Raw genomic sequence first — 22,998 nt, forward strand, 5'->3', positions numbered from 1 at the left:
TCTGTTGCGCTTTCTTGACGCAATCAGGACGAGGAATTTTTGGTAGTTGCCAGTGGATATTGTGAAGGAACTACGTCTTGGGAACACGGTGGAGACATAAGTTACAAATATACCTGACTTTACATTGCCACCAAACTCAAACCTCCTGAAGGAACCCACAAGAAACACTGCCTGTGCAGATCCCACTCCACAGCATATACATTATACACTCAAACCAGCAATTTCATGTAGTAGCGCTTCAAAATATTAAAACGAAATTTATTGAAAATAGTTTCTTAAAAGACGCAGGGTACATTATCTCAACTTCGATAATAATTAATAATAGAAATATCATTTAAATACCGGTATGACAACGAATTTCGAAAATAGAATCCATCGCCTAGCCAGACCATCAGTTGGTTCCCGAACCTTTACACAATGCTCCCTGCACCGAACCCGGTCAATACCGAGAAAACCGTTACTGATAATACCATTACCGAGAATGGGCATTCTCATGTTATGCATATGTGCAGGTCGTGTGTATGTTCATCACGGCGTTGCCAATTCGGTGTCAATTCTCAGATATAAATAACTCGACAACGTCCGTCTCCGTAAGTTAGATTCTCGGCATTGGCCATTCTCTGTAATGGTTTTCTCGGTATTAGTATAGAACCACCGAACCCGGTACCAGGGGGTCGCCGTCACCCACTCCGGGAACCACTGGCCTCAAGTGGAAGCCTGGCAATTTTAGAGCAGCGCATGTGCAAATACTTCTGGCAGGTTGAGTATAATAGTGAAGGAAAGACAACCGATTATAACGATTCAATATATCTGCCCACTGCCCAATTGATACCTGTCGGTTTCAATAGGCTTCCAATCATTGGCCTCTCTCCACCAAATTCTCGAAAAGGTTAACATCGCCGTCCGGATCAACTGTGAAATGATGTATACGTTGCAGGGTTGCAAGTTAACTCGATCAAGCGTTTGCGAGCTGCATGTCAATTTTACTTATGCAGTTTTGACTCCAGTCGAGTCATTTTCAATTCACCATCGAGTCAAGTTCGAGTCATAGTGTTAAGACCCGAGTCCAAGTCTAGAGTCCTACGGAATAACTCAAGTGCAAGTCGAGTTAATGGTCATTTTCCATTCTTAAGAAAATTACTCGGGTCTAGTCGAGTCCACGAAAAATTGCAACACAAATCTGGCTCGGGTCATTACAGCCCTCCCTGATATGTTGAGTTGACGCTATGTTCAGAAGTGGATCTGTCGGCTCGAAACAGAATGGGGATGGTCTACTCATCCACTCTGATATCTGAATAACAACATGAAAATATTTCTATGAAGCGTGCAACTGGCAATATACAACTTGAGGTCGGATGAAAGGTAAATATTTCTCTTAAGCAGTAAAAATCTACAAGGTATAATTTGCTCAAGCGGGTTCACGCCAAACTTCCCCCCGAGATGTGAAATAGAGAAAAAAACGTTCTCGGCTCGATTAAAGAAAACCACATACCTTCATCGATCTCAATGTTCTCACAGTACAATCTCAAGGGCGATTCGCTTTTCTCTTTCTGCATGTGATTCTCGTCGACTGTGTGTACAGTCGTCGCGTCGGCATTCAGTTCGATGCAGTTTTCCTTGTCCGAGAAATCTCGCCATTCGAAATAAGCTGCAAAGAAAGACGATAATTCAGCCCCGACTAGTCACGCCGTCAGAAAGCCAATGTCATTACCACGTGGCACAAACCCCCCATCGTCCATATCGAGGTCGAGGCTCTTCCTAAGATGCTGCAAGGACCATCTGCGTTTGCACAGTGACTTCGAGAAAGCCGGCATTTCGCGTACATTTCTCACGGCGAAAATATGACAGCACGGCAGCCCCATCACGGTGAACACCATGCAGGGACAAGACGTGGGGGTGCAGTGGATCTCCCCGTATTTCGGGCTGATAACAGTGCACTGTTCCTGTTCGTCATTGTCCAAAATTTTTACCGTGACCGAAGATCGGATTTGCTCTTTCACAAGCGAGTACGCGTAGGGGGTCAAAAAATTCCGATACCGAATCTCGGCCAACCGGAGGAGTGATGTAAAAATGGGTCCTTTCGTTTGGATGTTCAACGCTTTTCGCTTTCTCTCGAGCTGCATCGAAGACACAGCGGACAGCAACAGGCTGAAGAAACTCGGCGTCGACCCATGCGCTTTACACACGAGGGTCAGGTTTCGTTCGATCTGTACCATCCCGCTGTTCCTCTGGTCCAGAAACGACGAATTGGGATCCTTGAGAAAATCCACCCATTGACTTTTTTTCCTGTGCCAGTTCAAGAGAAAGTAGTTGTAAAGAGCGGGCGGCGCGTACAGCTTAAAACGCTGAAAACTCTCGCGGTAGGATTTTTCGTTTTTCGCGAGCGCCATATTACGGAATAGTTCAGCGCACGTCTCTTTTTCTTGCGTGTTCTGAAACGTGACACCCTCTCCAGACGAAACCTTCGTTTCATAAGCTTGCAAGGCGTAATGATAGCATATGAACGAGGTCGCGCTCGGGAAATGAGGAAGAATAATTTTCAAGTAATCTAAACAGAAAGCATAATCGACCATGATCGACTTGGTCCGACAGCTTTCCGGATTAAACTTGAGAAATGTCTTTATAAGAAACGATATAATATCGCCTCTTTCTTCCATCGCAAAGCAGAAACCGACGACCGCGCATTGCCCGTTTCCGTCCACATTCATCAACACATACAGATTAATTCTTAGAGCGGAAATTTCGTAGTTCGAGTCGATGATCAGCACTTCCGGATACGCTTCGAAGTTCTTTTTCATTTCGTCCGTTTGGAAAAAACAGGCAAACGGCTTCATGCCGTTTTCGTATATCTCAAAGATTGCGCCTAAAATTAAGAGATCGAATAAATTCAGCAAGACATGGACTCTTAACTTTTCTAAACAAAACTGCCCATCAATTAAATCCAGCACGATTACACAAAAATGACATTGATTGTGTCATATGAGTCAAATTGTGTCTTCGAAACAACTTCACAACAGAAACGAGTAGTCTACTTCAGGCACTTCAAAAATCGGGCTGCATCGATGTCGCAGAGCCGTCAAATACAATAGAATACACATCCAACTAGTATCCATATCTCAGCTCATTGGCTTGTCAAATCAAATTGTAAATTCTGGTTGCATATCGGATTAGTGACCTATTGACCAAGTGTCAGCTCACTTGAGTGACATAAATACGGTTCATTTGAGATTTGAGGGACGCTTGGAAAGTGGCGTTCTATTCATATTAGCCTTAATCATTTGAGTGAGAGAATGTTGTTTTTTTGACATCAGTTCACACACAACACAAGATTGTAATATGATAAAAAGATAGGATGGTGTCGAAACGACTTGGAGCTGTCTTTGAAATCAGACAGCCACCTGGGCCTAGGCGATGTAAAAAGTAGGCATGGGTGTGGAATGAAAAGAATTAGAAGATAATATAAAAGCACGAGCGACAACACAGATTGAATAGTGCCGGTGTCTATGTTTGAGTGACGGAAATTAATTTTTCGAGTGACATATCATATTAATTATCAAGTCTACACCCATAACCCTAACCCAGTGGTTCCCAACCTTTTTGACCTCGCGGCACACTTTGAAAATGAAAAAGAGTTCGCGGCACACTAGCACAGTGGTTCTGAACCCTTTTGGCTTACGGCAAAAGCAAACTACCAGAATGCGTATAACAGCAACCACAATCTTATATAGGTGGTCACTGGTCACTGCCGAAGTACTTGTGCCTTTTCGGTGTACTCAAGTAGGCTTTTCGCTGCTTCAAAGAAGAAATTAAGTTTTCTTTTATCTCTGCGGACATTTCACAAATACGTCTACGAATGGTATAATTTGACAAGGGGATCGTTTTCAATTCTTCTTTTTTACAATTTTTTTGCAGGCAGGAATAAGGACTTTCTCTCAATCCGTGTGAGGTTTTGAATTATCAACCATTACCTCTGTTGCCACATAACTTGCCTGCTGAAATCTCCTTAAAACTTCAGGTGTCTATACTTGGAAGCCACACGCGTTTCCATGCAGATCGTGTAATAGCTTCTGTGAGGATAGCAATACCTCAGTCAAGAGTCTTACTGGCAGCCAGCTGCTGTTCAATTGCAGTTCCAACAAACCGGGATGATAAACCTCAGGACCGGTGAAATTTGTTAACTGATATCATTTGATCAACATTACTTCTCAATTCTCAAATTTGTCGCCTGCAACATTACGTTGCGACGTGAGCCTACTTTTACCTGCAATGCTGGCACGCTAGGCCTACCTAACAATCGCAATGTGAATGGCTATGTCGGCAATTCTAATTTGTAAACGTGAACCTCACTTCCAAATGAGTACACATTTCTCCATGGTGGAAATGCCTTCCTAGGTGTTGGAGGTTTATATTGGCTCCTACTCGTCCTCGGATCTGCAAAAGCAGTGTCTTACAAAAAGTGGACCGTGCTATAAGTTGGCATCTCAGTAATCAAAATATGTTGTATCGGCATGGTATAAAATTATCATCGATAACGAAGACATGGCAAGAATACGACTACAAATAGAAACAGAAAAAGGTCATCACCTACGTCACGTCCCTGTTCTGCCTCCGGTTCTGATGGGGTGACAAGTAAAAGGTCACCTTCGGCCACACCTCAACATCACGGTCCAATAGCCCGAGTCTAGTTATCTATCTATCACCGTCCTAAATGCTACTATATGTGGGCAAACTAGCGCATCACACCCATTGACGGTGGTGGCCCCAGTTTCATTCATGGCAGTGCAGTAGCAAGTTACGAAGCGTCGCAGATTTATGAGATTCTCCGACCATATACGTTCAGTGCTCAGAGCGTCTTTACAATAAAAAGCCAGAAAAAGACCAAATCCATGACCTGATAGGGATGCCGAATATTGAGATAACGTTACTATGGCCGTCGCGACATCCTTGTATCTGTTCACTGCATCGGATTGTACATCGCGTGTCTTGATATAGTAAATTCAATAGAAACTCCAACAATGACACACTCAAAATTTAGATTTTTGTTATACTTCGACCCAGTTTAGCGCATTTGCTCGCGGCACACCTGAGCAGTCCAATTGGCATACTAGTGTGCCGCGGCACACCGGTTGGGAACCACTGCCCTAACCTTACTTGGAATTATTTGGCACTCAAACGGCCATCACTGGCATCGTCACTCTTGAAATAACCTGAACTTGTAGTACCGGTACCGGTACTTTCAATAATGTAAAAAATGACATGCTCCTTCGCTCACCTGCAACGGAATACATCTGTTCTGTGAGATGCCGGAAAGCAATGCGTCTGCCTCGGATTCTCTTTTCTTTCGGAATAACCTCCGATTCCAGCTCCGGTGATGCCGAAGAAGGGGCAATCTTACCGACGTGAAATTCGTACAATTTCTGTCAAAAGCAACCGTCGATTAATGCACCCGCGTATATTACGCATTATCTCGCTACTCTAATTACCTCGGATATTTTATGATTGTGACAGTCAACAATTCTTTTCACTTCAAGCTGCTGGTAGTCACTCGACAATCCAAATTTGATCTCTGCATTGCATTTTATATGTTCCGGACTCAGGTATTCTGGAGAAATTCCTAAACTGAAACAGGACTCGTCGTATTATTACGTAAAATTCATGCCACTGCTTCTGTAGAATTTTACGTCATCTGTCCAAGTCAAGAATCGGTAGTCAGTACACACAATCGTCGATGGACTTTAATCCAGGTAAGGGTAATGAATATGGGTTCACTGAATAATGCCAGTATACGGACAAAAAGGGGCAACTTCTATAATTCACTGTGTCATAATCGATTTTCATTCAATTTTTTAGTGTAACAGAACTGATATCACCTCATTTTCTCAGCAATCTTGAAAAATTCCATAGTTCAGTGGTCATCACACAGAAGCAATAATGCTCTATCAGTTAGGAGAATATGAGAGTCGATCAAGAGTGGGAGAAATTATTTATTCTATACCACAACAGAATAAATAAATACAAAAAGAGCGAAGTGTATACGAATGTATAGGCTACGAATGTAGCTGCGACAGCTAAGAGATTAGGTAATCATCAAGTCAGCTACAGGTTGGATAAAGAATTGTTAGATCATAGAAAGCAGCACCGCTACTCGGCCTAAAATAATAACACTTTACAGGAACTAGGAACTAAACAACACCACTCATCACAAAACATGATAAAAACAAAATATTTATGAAACAGGAAGCCTCACGGCACAGTTAACTGTAAAAAATCGGTCAAAGAGAACAGGGTCACGCAATAATTACAGGCAACAGTACGTACTACGAATATAACCGAACAAATAAACTAAAAAAAAACTGGTAGGAAGAAAACAACGACCTCCGCAGAGCATTAATAATGACTGGAATTGGGGACTTTTTGTCTAAATAAATTGATATTTGTAAACCAATAACATACTTTCAATAAGTTTACGGATATTTGATTATATTGCATGTGACAATGAATGATATGATTTTCAAGATTAAAGATGATTGGGATATTGGGTTGATAAATTTACATTAGACTCTTAGCTGAAAGAACTCGCTTCCCTGTTGTCAGGCGGAAATTGCTTACGGATGGCCAAAACATATCGTTCCAGCCCTCACCAACGGTCACGACGGCGGTTACGGCCGAAGTAAAACCAAATTTAAATTGCGACATGATATCAGTCGGCTTTCAAGCATTTCTCAGTCTGCAACCATGTAATGACGGCGTGTGATCTTCATCAATAATTATACAAGGTAAAATAATCATAAATGTGTGAACTGGTCTAGTCACTACAAAATACACAGATAGTGACGAAAGGTATTCTTATTTTCTCACCTTATATATCTCTGATACCGCTTTACATCGCCCCTTCCAAAAACACATATGAAATGTAGACTGTGATATTTAAGAGCTGGATTAGCAAGCTTGGCTATGTGTGGACGTCTTCGAACAGCTCCACGCAGGGTGACACAGTCCCGCAATAGCAACACAACTCGCGTCTGTTCTTGGACAGACGCTATCTTCTCTTTCACTTCATCGTAACACGAGAATTTATCCCCTTCTTCGATATTGATGAACTTTTTGCAGTATCCAGAGGCCATATGGTGACTCTGAAAGATGCGACTTGTATTAGATTTGACCAACGGTACTCAAAGTGGGCACCAGAACACCCTAGAAGCGTTTGCAACCTCGGAGGGGTCTAGATACAAATTGGGCGATTAGGTCGCAGTAGAAGAAGCAGGTGCTGAGAGTAAACATCCGCACTATGGACTATGGAGAACTGTTTTGAAAAATCCGTAAACTTATAGCGCCCTGTTCACCAAAATCAGATTTATGAATATGTGGTCACGTCATTCGTGTTTGTATAAGATGCATTCAATCGAACAAATGTCGCAGATTTCCTAACTAACCAGCAAATCAATCAAACAACGAATATATTTATTCAGCGACACTTATCGCGCGCAAGCTATGAGCACACATTCAACGCATGCACAACAATGACGATGAGGTTCACGTCACATTCAACGCATGCACGGGCAACAATGACTTAAAAGAGAAATTGCCTTGTCTGACTGTTTTCACTGTATTCGTCCTAGTATTCTTACAAAGGTTGCCGGAGAACCCGGCACTTGGAGAACCCGTCCCTACCAACTCGGCCCTCGGAGAACCCGGCCCTCGGTGAATTCCTCGGGAAATTTTGAAATTAAGTGTATTCACAAGTATTAATATGAATTAATAAAGTAATAATGTTATTATCAACTGATTTGTCGGTCTTGTAAGGAGGTCAGGGCATGCGTAGGTCACGCAGTCACGGCGTGATCAGATCACGTGATCACGGATTGCGCAAGCGCCAAGCGCGGGAAAGAACGCGACTTTCACATATCGACCACGCGTGATTTTGTCGTTTTTATTTATATTAGATGTGATTTTGTCGTTTTTATTCCATTATATTAGATGTGACATTTACCTGATTCAATTGATTGTGTGAAGTTGGTCAGAGCAGGCTGTTAAGGGCAATGCAACTGTAGGGTTAGGTGGGGTAGGGAGACATTAGGGTTCGGGGAGTGGAATATTGGGTTCAGGTAGGATACTAGGGTTGGGGGAGGGGGGATATTAGGGTTAGGATATTAGGGTTGCCGGGGGTGGGATATTAGGGTTAGGGTTAGGGTTGCCGGAGGTGGGATATTAGGGGTAGGGTTAGGATATTAGGGTTGCCGGAGGTGGGATATTAGGGTTAGGGTTAGGGTTGCCGGAGGTGGGATATTAGGGTTAGGGTTAGGGTTGCCGGAGGTGGGATATTAGGGTTGCCGGAGGTTGGATATTAGGGGTAGGGTTAGGATATTAGGGTTGCCGGAGGTGGGATATTAGGATTGCCGGTGAATACAAAATTTCCCGAGGGCCGGGTACACATTTAATGCATTTTTAATTCAAAATTGTTCGAGGGCCGCATTCACCGAGGTCCAGAGTAGTCGAAAAACACCGTGAATACCACAACAAGTAGACCACGCGTGCTTGATATACAAAATTTCCCGAGGGCCGGGTTCTCCAAGGGCCGGGTTCTCCGAGGGCCGAGTTGGTAGGGACGGGTTCTCCAAGTGCCGGGTTCTCTGGTAATCCTTACAAAAACTGGCTCATTCGACCACAAGGAATGTAATTGTTTTAATGTGCCGCAGTGGGAAACGGAAATTTCTCCGGCATCTTGTTGATAAAAATGTTGGAATTTTAGAACTTGGTAGAGGTAAATGCACTTCTTAACCTGGTTCAATCAAGCAAATTTCGTGTAGGACGTAATTACAGCCAGAGTTGCTCCGCAGCATTTCGAATTTTATGGAGTACCGGTATCAAATTAGGTGTTGTCTACTCGCCTCGCACTACTTACCCTGGAATAATTTTCAGTTAATCGTCTTTTTCTTGAAGTTTTCGATGTATGAAACTTCAATGGTAAATCTACAGTCGGAAGGGATCCAAATTTAAGACAGCTTTGACAACTAGTTTTTTGAATATCAGAATCCTTGAAATGTTTGGAGCAAATATAAGCCAGTCCGTTTAGCGCTCTGATTTTGAACCTCGCGTCGTGTCGAAACTGAAATATTATCTGTAAATGAAATACAACAAACTTGATTTTCCGTAGTAGTATAACAATTGATCCTAGCAAAGTTCAGCACGTCACAATACGTGCCTGGTGAAACTTTTCAGCCCAATCTTTAGTCGGTAATCCCAACCTCCTTCCTGTTACGCTTGGAATCTTGTACAGCCGGTCATTGGCTGTACTAGAGCTGGTGCAATGTGGAAGGCAGCAGTATCTTCCACCTCTGTTTTTATAATGAGCTGGAGCCATGGAATTCGCATCTGCACACCGGACAACTGCACATTGCACACTCTGAAGTCTGAACAGCTATCAGTCTATCGCTCCTGGTATGTTTACCTCACCACTAGTAGTGCTACCATTTTTGCTCATCCTGCCATAGCTATGATCCTACGACGATCTGTATTCTGTACCGAGCTAGTGTTTTGATTGGTAAGTCGAGGGTTCGATCCCCGGCCGGGTCAGACCAAAGTCTCGAAAACTGGTATCCGCGGCTATCCTGCTAGGCGCTCAGCAATAACGGACGGATAGCATGGAGGAGAAAAATCGGAGGTTCAGACTAGGTGACCTTACGGTCCTATCGCATCTCGATGGTGCAGGCGAAAAAGAATATCATACCTCTCTCTCTCTCTCTATCTACTCTAGACCCAATAAAAGTGACGAAATTTTACCATTACAACATTCTGTGATAACTGATGAGCTTATAGCGATCTGACTCATGTTGGACGGGCAACAAGGGCATTTCGATTATCGATTCCCACTGAGAAATATCCTATTATGCAGCATGTGTGTGGAAAGGAAGACAAGAGGCGTGTTCGGACACTCCCAGATCCTTTCGAAAAAGACGAATAAAATGGTGGAATTTAGAAAATATCAATTTCGACGAACAGCCTTCCAGCCAGCACGTCCACTTCAACTCTACAGAGCCATGCATGTTACTGAGTCGAGACAGCGGCGAGGGTTTACACCAAAATGCCCAAACCTGGCAGGTCGCCACCAAACTCATCGAGAGATATATCCGGTTTCGGGACCCTCGATGATGGAACTATAGAATGTAAACATTTTTTTACATTCTATAATGGAACTCAAGAAACACTGGCTGCGCGGACCAGCATATACGATCAAGTGAACAATTCCAAATAGCACTGCTTCAAAATACTTAACGAAATTTATTGAAAATATGTTTCTTTAAATAAATAACGTTCAACTGTAACAACAACAAAAACGAAATTAACAAGACCAGCCCAGGGGCAGAAAAGACATACGGTACATTATCTCCGAGTTGATAAAAAAATAGAATCATCATACATTAGTCTAATACGTACATCACATTAATCCAGTTGCCTATACGTACTCATTGGTGACTAGTAAACATCGTAAAAATTGTACGCGCTTTGAACGAACATAATTACAGCAGACGAATTAAACTATGCAGTGGATGGTCCATGGTTGTATAGTACGACACTGAATAGGCTACGGTGTGTTACACATGTGATAAAAATGTTCATTCAGCAATGGTCAATTTCCATTTTCCTCCGACGTACTCCAAACACGTTTTGAAATCCAAGTTCCATTAGACAAATTTCAGAAATCGCATACATCACTCTAACTCGTAATTCAAAGCCTAGCAATTATAGAGTTGAGCAGTTGCAATTATCGGGACGATGTTTAGTAGAGCAGAGGAAGAACTACTGGCTATAACGCTTCAAGCATATCTGCCCAGTCGATAGCTCCATCAGTTTCAATTGGCTCGCCGTCGTTGGCCTCTTCCAAGTTCTCGAAAAAGTTGACATTGCCGTCTGGATCAACTGTGAAATGATGAAGTGCACATTGCTACTGTGTTCAGCTATGGATCTGTCAGGGGACAACATATGTCGTCTTTTCTCAATAAAACAAAAATGTCCTCGGAGGACCCCCAAATTTCCCTTTATTTTCGCAATACGTCCTCTCTTTTTTATTTTAGTTTTAGGCAACTATACAGAGACAACTGGTACGTGGCAGATCCCTGGAGTGTACAATAGGGTCTTCAAAAATGACTTTTATTCTCTAATCGTACTGGCTACTTGATAAAATTGTTAGGTTACCTAATTTGATATGAATAAAATAGTATTTACGGTGACCAATTCTTCAATTATTTGTTATAGTGGTGCCCACGGTAAATACTATTTTATTCAAATCCAAATTTTTCGACGGCAATAACTCCGCATCCACTGGTTGGATTGAACCAAATTTGGTGAACATCGTTTCTATAGACAACCTAACACTTTCATAGGGTGAACAGAAAATTTGAAAATTTTTTGTTATATAGTTTTATACAATAAATAGAAACTTTCTTCTCCTGTAGCAATGCGGCTACTCGTTGAAATTGAACCAAATTTAGTGTGTAGGTTTAAATTAGGTAACCTAACAATTTTATCAAGTAGCCAGTACGATTTGAGAAAAAAAGTCATTTTTGAAGACCCCTGCGGTATGTACAATGGGACATCTACAACAGTAGGTCAATGAAGGGTGTAAAATGTCAAATTCAGCGACAGTGCAACCGCTGTACTACCAATGGAGCACACAGTTGAACTTTTGAATTTGAGTATTAATCAAATTTACAATGGATTGCAATCATGCATGTTTAGTTTATGGCAACACTAACTTGAAGGAGCGTGCACACCGTGTTATGGCACAGTTAGGAACAACAAAAACCAAAACACTTTCTAATAAAGGATGTATCCGGCAACATTTCATTTGTGGTTTGATGAAAGGTACATATTTCAATGTTGCTCGTGGGTATGATGTCATTCAATACTCAACTCAAAATCGAATCGCTGAGGTACAGGATGACGCCTAGTCCTAATTAATAGCAGTAAAATTCTATAAACAAGGTTGCCAACAAACTCAAGTAGTTGAAGAGCGAAATTTGTAAACTGATGGCGAAAGAAAATGGTTAAACCATCGCCCATCTAACTGCGGTCTCCTTGTCGAAAGTAACGACACAATCAGAAATAACCATAGATCTCTAAAATATAGGCCCCGTAGTGTTACACTTACAAGACTTCACCCTTCAAGAAAAGGGTAATTCTTAGACACGAGGTCACAAGGCAACGCTTCTACAAGGTGTTGTAAGAATTCGAGGACGCGGATAGCTCGCGTGCCAGTTCGCACAAAATGTCCCTACCTTCATCGATCATCATTTCCTCACAGTATAACCGCATAGGCGATTCGTCTTTCTCTTTTTTAATGTGAATCTCGTCGAACGCACGCGCGGACGTCGACGACGGTGCAGCGCCATCTACACCACTGCCCTCAATAATCGAGCCCACGTTCGGTTCGACGCGGTTTTCATTTTGCGAGAAACCACGAGTTCTGAAACAAGCTGCAAAGACAGACGCGATTTGAAACTAGACATGTTACCCAGTCGGAAAACAGATAACAATACCGTCTGGCACAAGTCCCATGTCGTCCAGGTCGAGGTCCAAGGTCTTTCTCAGATGCTGCAAGGACCATCTGCGTTTGCACAGTGACTTTGAGAAAGCCGGCAATTCGCGTACATTTCTCACGGCAAAAATATGACAGCACGGCAGCCCCATCACAGTGAACACCATGCAGGGACAAGAAGTAGGGGTGCAGTAGATCTCCCCGTATTTCGGACTGATAATGGTGCATTGTTCAACATCGTCGTTATCCAAAATTTTCACCGTGACCGAAGATCGTATTTGCTCCTTCACGAGCGAGTTCGCGTAGGGGGTCAAAAAATTGCGATACTGGATCTCGGCCATCCGGAACTGTGACGTGACAATGGGACCCTTTGTTGTGATGTTGACTGCTTTTTGCTTTCTCTCGAGCTGCATCGAAGACACAGTGGATAGCAACAGGCTAAAGAAACTAGATGCTGACTCGTACCCTTTACACACGAGGGTCAGATTGTGTTCGATCTGTTCCATCCCGCAATTCTTTTGGTTTAAAAATGACGAATTGGAATCCTTGAGAAAATCCACCCATTGGCTTTTTTTCCTGTGCCAGTTCAAGAGAAAGTAGTTGTAAAGAGCGGGCGGCGCGTACAGCTTAAAACGATGGAAGCTCGCGCGGTATGACTGTTCGTCTTTCGCGAGAGCCATATTATGAAAGAGTTCTGCGCATGTGTCTCTTTCTTGCGTGTTCTGAAACGCGATGCCCTTGCTGGACGAAACCTTCGTATTGTAAGCTCGCACGGCGTAACGATAGCACATAAAAGAGGTCGCGTTCGGAAAATGAGACATAACGACTTTCGAGTACTTGGAACAGAAAGAATAATCGACCATGACCGACTTGGTCTGACGGCTTTCCGGATTAAATTTCAGAAATGTCTCCACAAGAAATGAAACGATATCTGCTTTTTCTTCCATGGCAAAGCAGAAACCGACAATCGTGCACTGCCCGTTTCCGTCTGCATTCATCAGGACGTGCAGCTTTATTCTCAAAGCTGAAATTTCATAGCTCGAGTCGATGATCAGCACTTCCGGATACGCTTCAAAATTGTTCTCCATTTGTTCCGTTTGGAAAAAAAGCGCATACGGCTTCATGCCGTCTTCATAGATTTCACAATTTGCCCCTAAAATTACCAAAGGATCAAGTAAACGTAGGAAGATTTTTACTTTTCCAACCAAAATTGACTATCATTAAATCTATCACAAGACACATTCACATTCTATATGTATTATCCAGTCCAACCCCTAACCCCAACCTTAGTTGAACTAAACATCATTGGCTTTTGTCACTCAAATGAAATTGACATAACTTGAAGAACTTCCAATTATGTATAAAATAATATATTCCGTTACAGGCCTCACCCACCTGCTACTGAATACATCTGTTCTGTGAGATGCTTGAATGCAATGCGTCTGCCTCGGATCCTCTTTATTTTCGGAGTAACCTCCTTTAACGGTTCTGCGTCATCATTTTTGCGTCGTTTGGTGATTATGAGAGGAGCGCTTTTATCAACAGATTTCCGTTTATGAGTCTGAACATTGTCAAGATAATATTCCTCGTGCGCCTTGTCCGATTTCAATGTGACTTCTTCATAATACTCTTCCCCTTCATACAGCGAGTCCAGATGCCGTCTTAATTTTGAGATTACATGTAGCCGCATTGTCCACATCCACAGAACACCAAAGGTCATGTAATCTTACTTGGTATCTGAATCCATATAATCTTGGGATGTCAGACACGTCGACGATGAAGAAGGTGCGATCTTACTAATCGCTGTGATTTTGTACAATTTCTGTTAGAGAAAATCGGATAATGCACGCATGTAAATTAAATATTATCTGACTATCCATTCACCTGCGATATTTTATGATTGTGGACATCGTTAATTTTTTTAACTTCGAGCTGTTGGTAGTCGTTCGTCAATCCAAATTTGATCTCCGCATTGCATTTCTCATGTTCTGAACTCAAGTATTCTGGAGAAATTCCCAATCTGAAACCGGACTCATCGGATTATTAGGCGAAATTCAGCGTTACCTTCCATGATGCTACTCCATGGATGTGTAGATGGGGGATTTGCATCGTATCAATTTGATTCAACATCGGGAGGTTTTTCGGTCTATCCTCCATTTTGGATGATGAATAAAGGCCGATGCTATACATACAGTTACCAACATAGTTTATCTGCTCTATTGTGTTCACAAGCCATTTAACATCATTTTGTATTCATAATAAATTATCATCGTAAATTGATTGCAAAATGCAACGACTTGAATAGGCCTACCTCTTCTACTTCGAAAATTTGATTAGACTATACTCAAAATGGGAACTTACTTGATGACACATGACTTATGACTTGAAAGTAGGGCTTGTTCATAACACTGTTATCTTGTGATGCATTTCACAAAATTCTAGCAATTAATTTGTCCAATGGATTTGATATTCTTTCAATTTCTTTGCCACCTTAGGTCATGACAAGGAGTCAAAGTCTATATATATATATATGACTCAGATGCAACAATATAACAATTGTGGTGCGCAGCCAGTAATGTAATATCAACCAGCTACCAAGCATTCAATAGTCTGTCGTCATGACATGACCTCGCGCAATCTTCAGCAATTTTCCAATACACAATGAAGAAACGCATTTGAACTAGTCTGGTTGGTACAAATGATATTGAAGTGAAGGTATTCTTAGTTTCTCACCTTATGTACGTCTGCGTCCTATTAGCATCTCTCCTTCCACAAACACATATATAATGTAGACTGTGATATTCAAGAGCGGGATTTGCGAGGATTGCAATGTTGGGACGTCTTCGAACAGCTCCATTTAGGGTTACGCAGTCTCGTAATAGCAAAGGAACTTGAGACTGTTGTTGGACAGCTGTTATCTTCTCTTTGACTTCATCGTAAGATGAGAATTTGTCACCAACTTCGATATCGATGAACTCTTTGCGGTATCTAGTAGCCATATGGCAACTCTGAAAGACATGATTATTATTATTGTTGAACAAAGGCCTTTGACCCGCGAGTCAGATGCAGCCCACAAAGCAATGCTGAGTATATAGGCTACATACCGTACAAAAATCTTTGTTCTTAGTCTAGTATATTTATAATATAAGTTGATATTTTTAATATTCTCTCAATAACTTCAGATTTAAAGGTCTGTCGGCAACAGGGTTGTAACCAAGTGTCAAGGTTCTGAGTCACAAGTCGATTTTACTTGTATAGTTTTGACCAGAATTAAGTCCAGTCGTTTTCACACTTAACCATCCAGTTACCTCCGAGTTCAATTCATAGAGTTCACTGTTCATTATTGAGTTCAAGTCTCACTCACTTCTGTGAAATCCCTGGGTGATATCAAGCGCCGCACATTGATAATATACTCATTTTTCACACTCTTAACATTTTATTCAAACAAATAAAATTGGGTTTTTGTCCCTATTTTCAAGAATCGGTTCTGATACACGAGACTTGAATCCATTAATAGAGAATGCAAAAGTCGAGTCAATACTATGTCGACTAAGAAAATGACTCGAATGAATGCAAAATTGCTACTCAAGTCGAGTCATTACGACCCTGGTCGGCAATATTGCGTTTTCACGCTATTCAACATTTAGTATGAGTCAGCGACATCCATACCTAATTCCAACAAGGCAAAATAGTTCACACTCAGGGAAAATTGATCAAAAGACCATAGAAGAGGCAAAAACGCCAGTACTTAACTGTCGTACACAAGCTACATAGGTCTCAACGAATAAAATCCAAATATCAGTGATTGCACATTCGAACTGCTATATAAATACTAACTCAAAAGGTCGTCAGCCTCGAAAATCTATTTGGTCCTGATTCTATTTCTATCCATTAAATTAATGTGCATTTTCACAGTAGCCTCTGTTAATTTCGGTAAAATAATATTCCACCTTCTGTAGGGAGATGAGTTCTTTAGTGTGGTGGTTCGAAAATCTTTTTTTAATCTGTAATCCAGAATTGTCTGTCTGTGGAAACCTGAATGTTGATTCAGAAAAACAAATGTCGATGTGTCCGCATTTCAGTTAGATCTCTTGCATTCCTCACAACCCATAACCAGGGCTAGCACCACATCACGACTTAAACAATGGAAGCCTCAGTGAGTATAGAAAAACGCCAACTTATAACAGTTTAACTCTCTGGATAAGAGCTATAATGTTTTAGCAACTTATTGTAATGTATTGGTTAATCATCGTATAGTATTCAATTCCATTAATTGCAAATAATATTGTTCTAGATTATAGAATAAAGCATCTGTGATCGGTAATATACTAATATTATATATTTTAGTGTAGGCCTAGGCTTGATGTCGAATCATTCAATTGAAAAACGAAGACTATATTAATTTGGAGGTAACGATTTGGCACTAGAATGGTGCTGTTGTATAACATTGCCCAACCTCGTGTTACAGTAGATTACATATTTTGGATACTAAAGTGATACGGCCAACCGAGGAGGCTGCGCCGGCAAGCAGGCATCGAATATATATTTCACGTAGATATGACTACCTAATCAGGTAGGATTAGGAAGCATTTAAATCAACTCAAATCATTGTGGCATGCCAACTGCCCAGGACTCCGCGTGCAAGTCGCCATAGTAACAGAACTTCCACCGCAAGCCCTTCACTTATTTCAATTAAACTAAGCTGCGTTCATGTTGCCGCTACTCGGAAGACGTACGAAGGAGAAAACACTGGACGAGCACGAGCATCCTTCCTTATGGGCCCTGTGGATATAAAGCTGTATCAGCTGTACCAGCTGTATCAGCTGTATCACTCTGTGGATATAAAGCTGTATCAGCTGTATCACCCTGTGGATATAAAGCTGTATCAGCTGTATCACCCTGTGGATATAAAGCTGTATCAGCTGTATCACCCTGTGGATATAAAGCTGTACCAGCTGTATCAGCTGTATCACTCTGTTGATATAAAGCTGTATCAGCTGTATCACCCTGTGGATATAAAGCTGTATCAGCTGTATCACCCTGTGGATATAAAGCTGTATCAGCTATCAGCTGTAACACGGCTATATCAGCTTTATCACTCTTCCTGTATGGAATCGGTGTCTTGTGTTCAAACAATTCTTGATTTTTTTACTATTATTTTTTAATTACTTCAACTTTGAGAATCACCGCTGCTCCCATATTATAGACAAACCGTACCGAGATTCACTCAGGTATCACTCTGCAATTAGTATCAGGTCTATACAATGTCTGGGATGCGCGAAATAGTCTAGGAGGCTGTCACACATTTAGCGAGTCAGCTCTTCTCGCCTACATGCGCGAAGATAGAGAAATTTCTATATTTCATGATTGAGTCGGTCAATATATGATCGAGAATCGCATATAGATTGCGATCAATTTTTTTAACGTCTCTCTGCTCACGTAATCTAATTTAGGCTACCGGCCAGTAGAACTGAGTGAGGTGTGTTTGAAAAGGTAGCACCCCTCGAATAATAATTAATTAAACATCTCCGGATGTGTATACCCGTTGGCAGGAATGAAGCAGCACTTCATCAGGCTCCCCAAAAAAACTGGAATCATGGGCTCTTATAGGGTGATAAACCGTCCCCCATCACGTTGTTCGCTTTTGCCACGAAATTATTGTTGTAATGTTTAGTGAGCCATCGTTAAGCGCAAAAATTTTCAATAATTCATGATAAAATCGGCCTATAATATCGGGATACAGCTGATACAGCTTTATATCCACAGGGTGATACAGCTTTATATCCACAGAGTGATACAGCTGATACAGCTTTATATCCACAGGGTGATACAGCTTTATATCCACAGAGTGATACAGCTGATACAGCTGGTACAGCTGATACAGCTTTATATCCACAGAGTGATACAGCTGATACAGCTGGTACAGCTGATACAGCTTTATATCCACAGGGCCTCCTTATGCCTATGCCACTTGCCAAGCGACTCATTCGAAAGCAAAGCATGTAAATGTTTATGTACCTCAATGGAAAATAATAATCTCTCGCGCCATCTTATCGACGAAAATGTTGGAATTTAGGAAAATGCGATGTAAAAAAAGGAGGCATGCACATTTGACATTGAATAAAAAGGAAAAGAAGATCATGTAAAAGGACAGGTGACTAAAAGGTGGCATGCGGCGGAAATCGAGATCGATATGTCAGGTCATGGTCCCGTAAACTAGCGGGCTAACTAGTATTTATTCGGTAATGTGGACTGGACATGCTCGACGACTGTCGGATAGCCGGTGAGATACTGCTCGACACTACAGGTCCGGAATAATTGATAGAGCGGTGTGGCCCACATAGGTAGACCGCTAAAACTGTCAGTTGACGGATTACGAATATTAGGTGATTCCTTCGCTTCGTGTAGACACAGGTGCGTAGCCAGGGGGTTTCGGGGGTCGAAACACCCTCCTTAATCGCGAAACCCCGTCATTTTGAAATACCGTTCTGACGCCAATATTCAGTAGGGCTCTTCAAAAATGACTTTTTTTCTCAGATCGTACTGGCTACTTGATAAAATTGTTAGGTTACTTAATTTAAGCCTACACACAAAATTTGGTTCAATTCCAGCCAGTAACCGCTTTGCTACAGGAGAAGAAAGTTTCCATATATTATATATAAATCAATAATAAAAATTTGAAAATTTTCTGTTCACCCCATGAAAGTGTTAGGCCGTCTGTAGAAACGATTCTCACCAAATTTGGTTCAATTCCAACCAGTGGAAGCGGAGTTATTGCCGTCGAAAAATTTGAATTTGAGTAAAACAGTATTTACGGTGACCGATTCTTTGTTTATTTATTATAGTTGTGCTCACCGTAAATACTATTTTATTCAAATCCAAATTTTTCGACGGCAATAACTTCGCTTCCACTGGTTGAAATTGAACCAAATTTGGTGAGCATCGTTTCTATAGACAGCTCAACACATTCATAGGGTGAGCAGAAAATTTTCAAATTTTTTATTATTTATTTTTATATGATAAATAGAAACTTTCTTCTCCTGTAGCAAAGCGGTTACTGGCTGGAATTGAACCAAATTTTGTGTGTAGGCTTAAATTAGGTAACCTAGCAATTTTATCAAGTAGCCAGTACGATTTGAGAAAAAAAGTCATTTTTGAAGAGCCCTAAAGGGTCGATCACACACAATGCGACCAGATCAACAGCGATCGATGCGGCGGAGCATTTCTTTGTATCTTTATCTTAATGATCGCGAGCGCGATTCCGTCCGAATGACGATGCGACGAGAGGGCGATGGTACCTATTTTGTTGCTGTGGTTGTCGTGCTGACATATCGTACGAGGGCAGTGAGCGATGCATGTGAATGGCGATTGTGGTACTAGACAAGAAAGACAGAAGGCTTTTGGTGATGTTGTTGCATAGCGATTGGTGTAATATAACTAGTCTGATTTGAACAAACTACCCATTTTGAAAATTAAGTAGTTCTATACCGGTAGTTGCGCATTTTTCAAATCCAGTAGTTAGTACAAATCTGTGTGCTGTGGTACATTTGCTTTGGGCAGAGTTGCGGGTACCTCTGTATCTTCATATCACATCAATGACTCTGTATTTATACCTTGCAGTGTATTTATATCTTGCAGTATGATATTAACTCCTGATCAGAAGAAAGCCTTGGCAATTTTGTGCATTCGCAGAAGATTGAAAAAAAAGATGCAGGCCAGATCGCTCTGGGTGCATCCTATTTTACAACGGAGCAATCGATGGGAAACATGTTCAGATGGAATGTCCCGCAAATAGTGGTTCATTGTTTTACAACTACAAAGGAACTTACAGTGTGGTTTTGATGGCGGTTGTTGACGCAGAGTACAGGATCCGTTTCGCTCAAGTTGGAAGCTATGGACGCGAATCGGATGGAGGAATTTTCCGCGATTCACCATTTGGGCGTGCACTAGCTGCAAATGAACTGCAGCTACCTGCAGATCGGGAAGTTGAGCCAGGAAAGCCTCCGTTGCCATATGTATTTGTTGGCGATGAAGCCTTCCCCCTATCATATCACCTGATGAGACCATACCCTGGAAAATACCTGGCCCAACCGAGATACGTTTATAATAAACGACTATCTCGGGCACGGCGTGTCGTGGAGAATGCGTTTGGCATCCTCGTCCAACGTTTCCGGATTCTACTAAAGCCTGTCCCCCTAAAGGTCGAAAATGTGGATAACATGGTCAAGGCAATTTGTTGTCTCCACAATTTTCTGCTCAAACATTCGCCCAACTATACCGAATCTTCTACGGATGATATCATTCCTGAGGATCGTTCGATGGATCATTATACTGGAAATTCCACTACTATTGCAAAAAACGTTCGAAATGCCTACACCGACTATTTCAATAGTCATCCAATCATTCACTGAAACTGAATTCACTGAGTACATGTTGAATTCACTGAGTACATGTATTGGTTTGTTGTTCAATGAAAACATTACAGCTGAATTCACTGAGTACATGTATTGATTTGTTGTGCAGTTAGAACATTACGTTTCGCCTTCGAAATACACTGCGTAATTTCTTCTATCACTTCAGATCTCTTAGGTTCTTCGATGGTCTTCAGTGATCCTGTGATAAATCTGGCAAAGTAGTCGAGTTCATCAGAATCTTGTTTCAAGTGTTTGAGAACAAGCGAATCAAAGTCGTCTAGCACCTCCGTACGCTTTCTCGCGGGAGTCATGCTTGTGTTCTGTGTTGAAGATAGGCTTGATATTTTTGAAGAGACTGATGGCAAGGGAGAGCTATAGCTTTCTTGTGTAGGAGATGACAACACGTCCCCGGTAGATTCCAGATCCGTAGAATTTGATTGAGCCTCGATAGCTTCAGCTTCAGGATCTAAATCTGCAGAAACGGGTTCCTCCTGTACTAACTCGATCATGATCGTTTTATCCATGTTACTGGATGTCCTGCAAAAAGAAGTGAATTTGTAATGTGTGCGAGAAAATCGGTAGTCAATGATTTCATAGACTCGTAATATTATTCATCATACGGCCTAATCATCCCCTTGATAACATTTTCATCAAATATAAATACACTGATTGCGATATAATGAACATATAGGCATAGGTTATTTGATGAAAGATAAATTAAATAAATATAACGGTGAAGATGGAAGTTTCGTGTTTTATTGAAAATGAGATGAAACAAGGACAATTCGAAGAAAGGAAGATGGTATGGTATGCGAACCAAACTCACGTTCTTGACTGCACAGTGCACATACGGTTCGATGAAAGCCATCTGCTTCTGAAGGGGCCACTCACTGATAAAGCTTGCCCCTGCTCCACTTTTCTTCAGTCTCTTCCCATCACGGCGATTCCTCATGTACTTCTGCCTTAAAGAGTCCCATTTAGCTTTAGCCTCTTCTGCTGTACGACAATTAATTAAAAGATAAGATAGACATAACAGTAGACAATATTTCATTTTTCACCTGGTATGTTCAAGGCCTTGCCAATGCTTGTCCAGCTCTGTTCACGAAGAGAAGACTTCCTGTAGGACTTTGTCGATTGGTCATATAAATACACATGCTGCCTGACCAACAAAATCAGCGTCTCTTCGAAATCATACATTATTCCAGTTCTGCAAACTATTCCTGTGCATAGTCAGCCGAAAGCTTCGCTGGAGACAAACTTTCACTGGACTCGCGCAGCCTGTTCACTGTTTTGTTCAGTGTGGCCACCCTGTGGCTGTGGTTGGAGTGAGAACAAAACCGCGCGTTGGAATGTTTCATTGTGTGTGATCGACCCTTAATATTCAGTTGCAATTCAACAAGTCGTATTATCAGTGTTGTGTGCGGCCAATTAGCTAGATTCGTCTGAGCACATTGCACAATGTAACGCGACGCGAAGCACACGATCTCCCGCTGAGATGATTGCGAAATTAGATCATTGATTGCCGCGCTATCGGCAATCGTTGCTGGCCTGGTTTATCGCGTCTCCAGCGAGCCAAGCTCCGCTGGCTTGAATAACCGCAAAAGGCCCGGTGCGCACTAAAACACAGTGTTGGGATCAAGTCACTACCTTCGAGTCACGAGTCATTGCACGTTTTGACTTGAGTCAAGTCAAGTCAATCGATTTTCGAAGGTGACTCGAGTCAAGTCAAGTCAAGTCACTCGATTTTTATAGGTGACTCGAGTCAAGTCAAGTCACGAGTCAAGTCACAATTCAAGTCAAGTTGCCTTTTCGAATTATGAGGCATGATTATGTCATTGTATTTTGCTGACTGTCTGAAATACAGATTGAGTGATCATTTATTTTGAACCGATGAACGAGTATAATAGAGTTTAATATACACGGAAAAAGGGGCTGTATCGCTCACATATACGTAGAACTGCTAAACTATGTAAGTAATTGCATAGCCTCAGTTTATAGTTACCAGTCAAAATAGAGAATAGAGAAACGAATTGATAAGATGCAATACAT

General features: G+C 41.6%; 4 protein-coding genes across 5 annotated transcripts; all 4 read right to left on the bottom strand.

Annotated features, from left to right (window-relative positions):
- Positions 1 to 221: 221 nt before the first annotated feature.
- LOC145433399 (uncharacterized) lies at positions 222 to 9,497 on the bottom strand. Its single transcript, XM_080310495.1, has 8 exons — positions 9,203 to 9,497; positions 8,903 to 9,118; positions 6,859 to 7,133; positions 5,484 to 5,619; positions 5,273 to 5,417; positions 1,712 to 2,863; positions 1,493 to 1,648; positions 222 to 912 (listed from the first exon to the last, which is right to left on the bottom strand). Exons 1-8 carry the CDS (start codon positions 9,359 to 9,361, stop codon positions 857 to 859), a joined length of 2,295 nt encoding a protein of 764 aa, XP_080166621.1. The 5' UTR covers positions 9,362 to 9,497; the 3' UTR covers positions 222 to 856.
- A 761-nt stretch (positions 9,498 to 10,258) lies between these two features.
- Positions 10,259 to 17,307, bottom strand: LOC145433400 (uncharacterized). 2 transcript variants are annotated; one of them, XM_080310496.1, is made up of 8 exons: positions 16,486 to 17,307; positions 15,269 to 15,543; positions 14,420 to 14,555; positions 14,266 to 14,357; positions 13,931 to 14,196; positions 12,537 to 13,688; positions 12,276 to 12,473; positions 10,259 to 10,917 (listed from the first exon to the last, which is right to left on the bottom strand). In XM_080310496.1, exons 2-8 carry the CDS (start codon positions 15,532 to 15,534, stop codon positions 10,805 to 10,807), a joined length of 2,223 nt encoding a protein of 740 aa, XP_080166622.1. In that variant the 5' UTR covers positions 15,535 to 15,543; positions 16,486 to 17,307; the 3' UTR covers positions 10,259 to 10,804. The 2 variants fall into 2 exon arrangements, with proteins under 2 accessions (XP_080166622.1, XP_080166623.1); XM_080310497.1 differs by lacking the exon at positions 16,486 to 17,307 and having other exon boundaries at positions 15,269 to 16,474.
- A 3,661-nt stretch (positions 17,308 to 20,968) lies between these two features.
- Positions 20,969 to 21,784, bottom strand: LOC145433401 (uncharacterized). Its single transcript, XM_080310498.1, has 2 exons — positions 21,776 to 21,784; positions 20,969 to 21,486 (listed from the first exon to the last, which is right to left on the bottom strand). The coding sequence occupies exon 2, from the start codon at positions 21,471 to 21,473 to the stop codon at positions 21,027 to 21,029; it is 447 nt and encodes a 148-aa protein (XP_080166624.1). The 5' UTR covers positions 21,474 to 21,486; positions 21,776 to 21,784; the 3' UTR covers positions 20,969 to 21,026.
- LOC145432582 (uncharacterized) lies at positions 21,475 to 22,201 on the bottom strand. Its single transcript, XM_080309484.1, has 3 exons — positions 22,008 to 22,201; positions 21,776 to 21,945; positions 21,475 to 21,486 (listed from the first exon to the last, which is right to left on the bottom strand). Exons 1-3 carry the CDS (start codon positions 22,144 to 22,146, stop codon positions 21,475 to 21,477), a joined length of 321 nt encoding a protein of 106 aa, XP_080165610.1. The 5' UTR covers positions 22,147 to 22,201.
- Positions 22,202 to 22,998: the final 797 nt, after the last annotated feature.

Source organism: Botryllus schlosseri, chromosome 2 (assembly GCF_051294905.1).
Source record: "Botryllus schlosseri isolate E-star chromosome 2, Bs_hap1, whole genome shotgun sequence".
Classification (NCBI taxonomy): Eukaryota; Metazoa; Chordata; class Ascidiacea; order Stolidobranchia; family Styelidae; genus Botryllus; species Botryllus schlosseri.